This window comes from Tarenaya hassleriana, unplaced genomic scaffold (assembly GCF_000463585.1).
Source record: "Tarenaya hassleriana unplaced genomic scaffold, ASM46358v1 Cleome53, whole genome shotgun sequence".
NCBI classification, from domain to species: Eukaryota; Viridiplantae; Streptophyta; class Magnoliopsida; order Brassicales; family Cleomaceae; genus Tarenaya; species Tarenaya hassleriana.
In genome coordinates this window covers 279,442-288,838 of record NW_010967966.1, presented here as the reverse complement: position 1 = coordinate 288,838, position 9,397 = coordinate 279,442, and the positions used below count along the sequence as shown (strand labels likewise).

At 41.6% G+C, this 9,397-nt stretch overlaps 2 protein-coding genes across 7 annotated transcripts in view; one reads left to right on the top strand and one right to left on the bottom strand.

Annotated features, from left to right (window-relative positions):
* Positions 1 to 5,641, top strand: part of LOC104798463 (lon protease homolog 2, peroxisomal) — a gene marked incomplete at its 5' end in the record, with an annotated part of 6,755 nt that extends 1,114 nt beyond the window's left edge. The window contains 15 exons of the mRNA XM_010520558.2: positions 189 to 358; positions 758 to 849; positions 1,039 to 1,218; positions 1,300 to 1,383; positions 1,500 to 1,537; positions 1,658 to 1,723; positions 1,922 to 2,123; positions 2,209 to 2,415; positions 2,720 to 2,850; positions 3,099 to 3,312; positions 3,405 to 3,707; positions 3,911 to 4,105; positions 4,656 to 4,901; positions 5,102 to 5,203; positions 5,326 to 5,641. Of these exons, the coding sequence (XP_010518860.2) occupies positions 189 to 358; positions 758 to 849; positions 1,039 to 1,218; positions 1,300 to 1,383; positions 1,500 to 1,537; positions 1,658 to 1,723; positions 1,922 to 2,123; positions 2,209 to 2,415; positions 2,720 to 2,850; positions 3,099 to 3,312; positions 3,405 to 3,707; positions 3,911 to 4,105; positions 4,656 to 4,901; positions 5,102 to 5,203; positions 5,326 to 5,409 (2,314 nt within the window). The remainder of the gene's footprint in view (positions 1 to 188; positions 359 to 757; positions 850 to 1,038; positions 1,219 to 1,299; positions 1,384 to 1,499; positions 1,538 to 1,657; positions 1,724 to 1,921; positions 2,124 to 2,208; positions 2,416 to 2,719; positions 2,851 to 3,098; positions 3,313 to 3,404; positions 3,708 to 3,910; positions 4,106 to 4,655; positions 4,902 to 5,101; positions 5,204 to 5,325) is intronic.
* A 444-nt stretch (positions 5,642 to 6,085) lies between these two features.
* LOC104798344 overlaps positions 6,086 to 9,397 on the bottom strand; it is a 9,241-nt gene continuing 5,929 nt past the window's right edge. For 3 of the 6 annotated variants that reach the window (XM_010520379.2, XM_010520380.2, XM_019200685.1), the window contains 10 exons: positions 9,274 to 9,382; positions 8,913 to 9,175; positions 8,677 to 8,801; positions 8,133 to 8,367; positions 7,790 to 7,978; positions 7,422 to 7,708; positions 7,112 to 7,319; positions 6,774 to 7,013; positions 6,612 to 6,697; positions 6,236 to 6,395 (listed from right to left, as the gene is read on the bottom strand). In XM_010520379.2, coding sequence (XP_010518681.1) covers positions 6,236 to 6,395; positions 6,612 to 6,697; positions 6,774 to 7,013; positions 7,112 to 7,319; positions 7,422 to 7,708; positions 7,790 to 7,978; positions 8,133 to 8,367; positions 8,677 to 8,801; positions 8,913 to 9,175; positions 9,274 to 9,382 — 1,902 coding nt within the window. Of the gene's footprint in view, positions 6,396 to 6,611; positions 6,698 to 6,773; positions 7,014 to 7,111; positions 7,320 to 7,361; positions 7,709 to 7,789; positions 7,979 to 8,132; positions 8,368 to 8,676; positions 8,802 to 8,912; positions 9,176 to 9,273; positions 9,383 to 9,397 lie in introns of those variants that run through there. The other 3 variants (XM_010520377.2, XM_010520381.2, XR_769417.2) reach the window with 3 other exon arrangements.

Genomic DNA, 9,397 nt, shown 5'->3' with positions numbered 1-9,397 from the left:
GGAAGTTCACTGGCATCACAGGTATAATCTAACTTTGAAGCTCTCTGTCTATTCTTTTTTGGTAAACTGCTACTAACAACTCTATTTCAAGAAGTTCTGAAGCACTCCTAGACCTATTTGTGTTCTGATTCAATCTAGGGATGGCTCTTGGCTAATGCTAAGCAATCTTTTCGTTTCCCACTTTTCAGGGGAGTAGCAGCTCGTGCTCTGCATCTTTCAAGAGGGGTAGAAAAACCGAGCGGAAGAGTTACATATGTGGTTGTCCTTGAAGGCCTGAGCCGATTTAGTGTTCATGAGCTTGGCAAAAGAGGACCATATTCAGTCGCTAAAATTACTTCGCTTGATATGACAAATACAGGTAAGTTGGATCATCTTCATCTGAGAATAGCTTGATCCAAAATTTTCTCCATGCTGAGTATCATAATTTTTTTTTTTTGAAAGAGGAAGGGGTCCACACTGTTCTTTTGTGTTCTATTTTTTGACCTAGGAGTAATCATCAAACATAGAGTCTGGTTTGTCTAACGAGTACCAGCCTCCTTGACTTCACCAAGACTTTTATCTCTTTAATTGTCTACATGTTAAAGGCGTCTGTATTTCATATCTAAAGAGTCAGTGTCAAAGAAAGGTATGAGGTTAGAAGTCAATGGAGATTAAACATTTTTGGCTCATTTAAGGTAGGGTTATCAGCATTTAACTTTCTTTTGCATTCTGATCCATTGATTTCCTCAGCTGGTTGCCCTTTCCTGGTCATGTTCAGAATTGGAGCAAGTGGAACAAGATCCAGACTTTGTAGCACTGTCTCGTCAGTTCAAGGCAACTGCTATGGAGCTGGTCTCTGTGCTTGAGCAGGTCCGTTAGTGTATCTGAAAAGGCTTTCGCATTTAGGTTCTCTTCTAGATTCACTGGTTGTCTTGTCACTTTAGATGTTTGAATAATTTTCATTGAAGCTGTATGATATCTATCTGATAATACTCATGATCTGATGACATCTACTTCCTGAAATTCTAGTAATGTATTACTGATTGATCATTGTTTCAGAAGCAAAAAACTGGTGGAAGGACGAAAGTTCTTTTGGACACTGTTCCTATTCATAAACTAGCAGACATATTTGTTGCAAGTTTTGAGATGAGTTTTGAAGAACAGTTGTCTATGTTGGACTCGGTGGACCTTAAAATAAGACTTTCAAAGGCTACTGAGCTAGTTGACCGCCATTTGCAGGTAGCTAATGATAATCTTATAATTCTGGCGTGTGCTTTCTTTAGGCATTTATGGAGTCATCTTGATGATTGCATGTGACAGTCGATTCGCGTGGCAGAGAAGATAACGCAAAAGGTGGAGGGGCAGTTGTCGAAATCACAGAAGGAATATCTTTTGCGTCAGCAGGTTGTTTTTTTGTGGCATGGCGGACATACTTCACATGGAAACCACTGCAGACTGAGCAGACTTTTCTTTCATTTGAATGACGTATTACTGTTTTATTACCTTGAGCTGTATCGCAGATGAGGGCTATAAAGGAGGAGCTCGGTGAAGTAGGGGTGTATCTGATCTCTATAAAAGGTTTGTGCCTGAAGTGTAATTATTGATGAATATGGAGGTCGTTTTGATATCTGACAATAAATTATTCTTTGTTGATTTAATTTTGTCCTTTTTCACCTAGGGCTTTTGTTTTTCCCTTAACAAGAATGCCTTCAAACATATGGAAGCATGCTCAAAGGGAATTGAGGTATGTTCTACGGTTTACTGCACATTTGCCATAGTTGTGGCAGTGGAGGCACAGAGCTGACAGATGAAAATTCGTGTTCATAGTAATGACCTTTAGTTGAACTGTAGCATTGTAGGCCTGAATTTGATGAAAAGGGGGAAAGTAGCTTCTGTCATGCTTTTGCTCGTTAATTATATTCTTTCTCATTTTCTGATGCAGGAGGCTTAAGAAGATGCAACCTCAGCAACCTGGATATAACAGTTCACGCGTTTACCTGGAGCTGTTGGCTGATCTTCCCTGGGAAAAGGCAAGCGAAGAACGTGAGTTGGATCTAAAAGCAGCAAAAGAACGTCTTGACAGTGATCACTATGGTTTAGCAAAGGTCAAGCAACGGATCATTGAATATCTGGCTGTTCGAAAGGTTGAGGTCCTTTTTTGTATTTTAGAGTGACTGCACTTTAGGTTGGTTGCTTCATGTTGTCTTGATTGAAACTTATCAATTACAGCTGAAACCAGATGCAAGAGGCCCCGTTTTGTGCTTTGTTGGCCCCCCAGGTGTGGGGAAGACATCTTTGGCATCTTCTATAGCGGCTGCTTTGGGCAGGAAATTTATCCGCATATCTTTGGGCGGTGTGAAGGATGAGGCTGACATTAGAGGACACAGGAGAACCTACATAGGAAGTATGCCAGGGCGCCTCATTGATGGATTGAAGGTTAGTCTCTTTCCTGAGGGATAAGATCGACAGCTGTTCAACAATAACTTACACATAAAAAAGAAACTTGGGAACTTTTTTATGAAGAGTTGTCAGCTTTAAACAGTGAGTATGAGCCTTATCTGTCACTTGATAAGTATGTTCTTGATGATGGTTAGTGCTAACTAGCCTTCCTGGACTATCAGCTGCTAATCTGCTTCGTACATGCCTGTGATAAGTGGATGTGATCTTTAATTACCCTCTTTCTTGATGATTTTCTTTATTTCTTGTGACTAAGTTATCCGTTTTATGTTGTGGACATTAGAGGGTTGGCGTCTGCAATCCAGTTATGCTATTGGATGAGATTGACAAAACAGGTTCTGATGTCCGGGGTGATCCAGCATCTGCCCTGCTGGAGGTTTTGGACCCAGAGCAAAACAAATCTTTTAATGATCAGTATCCTATTTGTGTTGTCTTTATGTAAAAATTATTTGATGATTTCTCATTTAGATCCAAGTACCAACTTCTCAAGTGTGCTGTTGCAAATTTCTTGATTTTTAGATCTTCAAATTTACTTTTTATCTACTCTCATGTGTACACCTTCTTTCATTTTGATGTGAAGGTGTCACTGGGTTTTTTGTATACTGCTCTATATTCTGTAGCTACCTCATGGTATTAGCAAAGTCCCTTAACTGAGACAATAGCTATCTTAATGTGCCGTTTGACTTATCAAAGGTGATTTTTGTGGCCACGGCGAATAGGGTTCAGCCAATTCCACCTCCTCTTTTAGACAGGATGGAGCTAATTGAGTTGCCAGGTTACACACAAGAAGAAAAACTGAAGATTGCCATGCGACATTTGATTCCTCGAGTTCTGGAACAGCATGGGCTGAATTCTGAGTTCCTTAAGATTCCGGAGGTACCGTTATTTCAAGAAGTATGATATATTTGCAAGGATTGTCGCTCATGTGGCTTATGCAGTTTATTTTCTTCTCCAATGGTTTGTTATAGGCTATGGTGAAGCTTATAATTCAGAGGTACACTAGGGAAGCTGGTGTCCGCAATCTAGAAAGGAATTTAGCTGCATTGGCTCGTGCAGCAGCTGTGATGGTTGCAGAAAATGAGCAAACTCTTCCGTTGAGCAAAGACGTGCAGAAACTTGCCTCTCCTCTGCTTAATGACAGAGTGGCTGAGGGAGGTGAAGTGGAAATGGAAATCATTCCGCTGGGTGTAAATAAGCATGAAATATCAAGTACCTTCCAGAGTTCCTCAGCTTTGGTGGTGGACGAGTCCATGCTTGAAAAAATCCTCGGGGTAAGACTCTTCTCAGTTTTTTCCTTGGGGGATGAGCCCTTTGTCTTGAATGCCTATGAAACCCAATTTGCCTCAGTTAGATTGAGTCATGAACATTGCGTTTATATAACTTTAACGTGATTATAAAGCCTGAGTAGGTTGTTTACTTACCGTGATACAAACCTCATATCATCCTGCAACACACTGTCTGTGCTGCACTGCAGCCTCCAAGGTTTGACGACACAGAAGCTGCTGATCGGGTGGCAACACCTGGTGTATCTGTGGGGCTTGTTTGGACTACTTTTGGTGGGGAGGTCCAGTTTGTTGAGGCTACATCTATGGTGGGCAAGGGTGATTTGCATCTGACAGGCCAACTTGGAGATGTCATCAAAGAATCAGCTCAACTAGCTCTCACATGGGTAAACATCTCTCCAATTCTCGCTTTTTCATGTGTTAGCCCCCAGAGTTACATCACTATCCTATATTTGTGAAGTGTAAGTCCTGTGGTTAGGCTTCGGCAAGAACTCGTAACTCATATCTCTTGTGCTTGCGTTAGCCCCCAGAGCACGTGTCGGGTGAAAACTAAAGGACAGAAAAGTTGAAGGAGCTTTATATTACGAGCTTATGCATTTGCTTTTATTTGATTTTCTTGTAAACATGAAAAGGGATAATCTTCTTTAAACGCAGAAAACAAAAGCTGAAAACTTCTGATTTCATAACCTAAAAATTTGTTCTTTATTTAAATATCGTTCTGTTGCTACTGCAAAAAAGAGTAGTACCACCAAGCAGTTTATTAGTCACAACTGTTGAGTCCTTTGCCAAGTCGCAACAGAAAAATTAAGTGTTGCCATTTGAGAAGTTTCTGAACTCCTTTTGCTTTCAGGATGACACGAAGTTAACACCAACTGCTAAATCTCATGGTCTACATTGGAAAGTATTATAGTTGATAAATCTCTTGATGTATTATAGGTGAGAGCACGTGCGACGGATTTCAAGTTGGCAGTCTCTGGGGACATGAATGTTCTAGAAGGAAGGGACATCCACATTCACTTCCCAGCTGGTGCAGTGCCGAAAGATGGGCCTTCAGCTGGAGTGACTCTGGTAACGGCTCTGGTTTCATTGCTCAGCCAGAAACGAGTGAGAGGAGATACAGCCATGACCGGGGAGATAACGCTCAGGGGTCTTGTTCTGCCCGTTGGAGGTATCAAAGATAAGGTAAGATACTTGTAGAAACCTGGCTTAGGCTCTGAATAAGGAGTATAGTAATAAAGTTTATGTTTGTCTTGGGGTACTGGAGGCATGGTAAAAATAGGATGAGGAAGAGGAGCTGGACGATAGTACCTTCATCTGAAAGGCAAAGAGATTGAATTTCCTTTTGTTAATAATATTTTGTTGGGGGTGTTACGGTTGCGCAGATACTAGCAGCGCACAGATATGGAATCAAGAGGGTGATTCTGCCGGAGAGGAACTTGAAAGACTTGGTTGAAGTGCCCGCAGCTGTAATCTCAAGTGTGGAGGTAAAGTTCTAATAGTAATAAAATGATTTTAAAGTTTTGAAGCAGTTTGTGAGTAGGTGGACTTCATCCTTGCTCCCGGGCGTTCCTATCACCATCCCCTGTTGTTGTGGTGAGGCTTGCAGGTAATACTGGCGAAACGAATGGAGGATGTGCTTGAGAATGCGTTTGAGGGAGGCTGCCCTTGGCGTCACCTCTCCAAATTATAACACGACGACCAAAGCAAAACAAAGAATGCGTTTGAGGGAGGCTGCCCTTGGCGTCACCTCTCACAGCCCCTTGAATTGGTCAGCTTTCTCCCTCTCTCTCTCTCTCTCTGTACCTATTCTACGAATCAAAGCTGTGTATACACAATGCTCGTGAATGGGCATATAATTATTAATCGATTCTGTTGTTATGGATGTCTAATTTTATTTTACAAACAGAGCTGTTAGCTTCGTTTCTTGTGGGGTCGTTAGGTTAGGCCCCAGTAGTCTCTGTATCAGCGCACGCAATGTACGACGACGTCGTTTTCAGATAATTTCTCTGGTGCGCAAAGGCATGTCCTTTACAAATGCGGACTTTTTTTACTTTGAAACTAATGGAAAAACGATGCGAAGGAAAAGCTGTTTTAAAACATATACGAAGTGACAAAATGAATTCCTCCCCACGTTTTGGCCTCTGGTGCTGGCAGTGTGTAACTGAACGAGCAGCCTGGCAGTACCAATTACCGACCGAAGGAAGAGGAAGGCGGGGTGGGCTTCTTGCTCTCTCAGAGAGACACGTATTTTTCTTATCAAACATGTTTCTACTCACTCTTATGCACTCGCTATAGTTTTGGCAAGTTTCAGACTTTTTCCAAGATTTTGCATTGGTCATCGAATACATGAACCATCGTGTCCAGAGTTCAACAAAAAGAAACCCTAAACATTATAATATATCAGTTGCGCTCTCTACAACTATACCTGAGATGTTCTAAGAGTCGCTGTGAATTTGTACAAAAATGTAACACAAGAAAAACAAAAGATGGTATGACCTTTGGCAAGATTCGGTGCGTCAAGCACCCGATTCGTATGCCCAGAAGGTGTCTGGATCGGGACAAAGAAGGGAAAAGTCCGACACTTCAAGATTAGCGACATGCCAGTCTATGAACCGAGCTTGTACTGACTTGATTACTACGAGGACTGTTGGCAACATCCACCACTTGTCATCATCCCTGCATAACACAAAAACAAGAGAGTTCAACGTTCTCCTATCTGCTGGTGCCATCTCTCTCTACTCTCGAATTATGTGATGTGTTTCATCCAACAGATAATTTATGCACAGAATAATACAAAGCAGCCCCAATGAAATGGAAGAAACTTGGATCAGAATTATTGCGGATTTTCTAGAAACTACGAGAGGTGTAAAAACAGAGAATAAGAGCTCTCACCTTAAGGCGTTCCAGATATTTGCCTTATCATTTGGCTGCTTAGAGAAAAATCCATAATGGATGACACCGCAGATGAAAGCAACAATCTGCATATATTGTTGAGTGAGCGAGAAGGGAAAAAAAAAAGCTGTTTTTACTTGGTCAACGATTTGCATCACTTACAACGTTTGTCAGAGACGTCGCATTCCACAGGGCGTAGATACGAGTAAGTGAGGCTCTTCTCATTTCTCTGCTGAATAAAGCGTTAAGACCAGCCGGAAATGGACAAATCATGGATAGAGGAAGAATAAGGAGAACAGCGAGAAAGGCCCCAAGGGAAAGCCAATAGAACTGAAGCAATGCGAGGAGGGTAACCGATAGATCCGCAAGAAGAAGGATGGAAATCAAACGCAGAAGGGTACCCTGCAAAATACAAAATTTTCTTTATCTTAACATTGAAGTATGAAATGATGACAAAACCAAGAGAAACAGTTCTTCAGGACTAGAAGAAAAGAGCCGACCTGACGACCAACTGGTCGAGTATTGTTCAACAAGAGGGAAAATGGAAAGAGGAAATCCCTTTTGTATTCCAACGATTTTAGCGTCACCTCACTAATGAGACCCCCATTGATTCCACCGGTGATTCTCTTCCGAGATAATCCATGTCCTGGTTGGATCAAGTTTTGCTGCAGCTGCGTAAGAGTTTTGTAGGGATATGAAGCGTTGTTCCTAGAAAATGGGATTATGATTTAACCAGATCAGCATATAAACCTTTTGCACTAATGATGACCAGTAAATTGCCTTATTGAGACCCATTGTTTCGAGATTTACCGAGTGAATTCATCATAGCTTCTGCTGAATGAATCTGATTGACCAACAGTGTTCAGTGGATAATCGCCAACGAAAACCAAGATACCAAGCTGGTAATAACCAGAAGCTGTCGCTTGAAACCATCCTAGTTCAATTCTTACTCCATGGAATTCAAGTTGAGGATTTGCATGGCTGTTTATCCAGCTAATGACAGGGAGCAAGGCTGAACGGATGGATCCGTGCCTCACAGTCCTTAATTGGGCATTTAAACCAGCAACAAAACGGTGCCAGACACTTGGTGGAATGTGCTGAATTAAGATGCAGAGTCATCATTAGGTCGTTTCAGAGTGAAAAATTAGAAACTAATGGAGAGCGAGAAATAAGCTAACCTGGCCGAGAAGATTTGTTAGTAGTGTATCACTATGAAGGCTGTAGGGGGACATATAGCTACCATCTCCTCCGAAGAGTATGCACATCGGGAATCTTTTCTGTATGATAGATACCATGTCTACGCGCTTCTCGTCACCACCGAGAAAGAAATCTATGTACGCGACCATCAGGTCTTGTGTGGCTCCGACCTGCTTCAACGATTTGCACCATCATCAGGACATGAGAAGAAAACGGACAGTAAAATCTGAGAGATTGTGAGGAAACAAGCAAATTTGCTTGATATGGCCAAGTATAAGAGCACGAAGGGCAGAAGTAGTTGGTATAATAAACAAAAACTCGAACCTTCATGCCTTTATAAAGAGCTCTAGATCTACATGATCGGAGGCAAGAGTGGTCATATTCAGATTTTACATATTCCTGAAGTCGATGGATTTTTTTCCTCCGACGCCACTGCTTCCAGGACCAGGCACAAGGGTTTGCAAGAACTGACAAAATGCTGTGTACAGACCCCTCCCACCAGTCATACGCAGCGATAGAATTGATCTCATCAATAAATCTGTTAAAAGCGTCTTCATACCTGCATATGAGATAAAGCATGGGTCATTAGCGGATGTATTGAGTGAATGGAAACAAGTCAAAGGCCAAACACACATTGCAGGTTATGGAGTCGATTTAAAAAACATAGTTCTGGAGTAACAGAATAGGTACTATCTAATTTCGAAAACTGTTGCAAGAGAAAAAGTAAATTTATCATCAGAAGTTACATGAAGGAACTAGAACAGCTAAAGATTATTTATTCTTGCCGGTGGCTTTTTATTCAACCAGATCTTTTAAAAACTCATTGAAATCCCCGTTGCTAGTTTACCCCGTAGGGCTATTTTCTTACACTATCTCAATGATTGAATCAGGAGGAGAGTAGGGAAGATGCCAGGGTTCTCTGAAAATGTTTGGCCCCATGAAGTATAAACGATAAGCATGGGTTTGCGTCTCATCTGCTCTTGCACCTTGCACCTAGAATAACAAAAAAATACACCAAAAAAAAAGTTCAGCAAACAGATAGTGGAAGAAATTTGTGATTAGCAAAGGCATGATTGGAAGAAATTAATCTGAGCAATGAGATACCTCAGATAATGAGAGAAGATGGGGTAAACAATGAGAACTACGGTGTTCAATGGAATTGACACCATAGAAACTTAATCTGAGCAATTTGATACTCAACACACTTAGCAATAGACCCAGGATAACCACCACACAAGACAGAAGAAGAGTGAAGGGCCACGGGCCTCCAAATGCATATATAAGATCTTCTAGAGGTGTATAGCAGTTCGGCATCCTGTATTTGTCAGACACGCATTTGTAGGGACAAACAGGTTCACTAACTCCTCCTGCAGATTCAAGATCCTCAAGTCAGAAGAGATACCAATAACAACAAACATAAGACCACTGTCGGGAGCGAGAAGAGAGACTTCAACATAAAAAATACCTCGTACATAAACAAATTTTGCACGACTTGGAAGACGCTCAGGTGGGCAAGGTGTGCAGAGACTTTCCTCAGAGCCTTCAACGTTCTTGTAAGTACCAACAGGGCATTCCTGACACAACAGAGG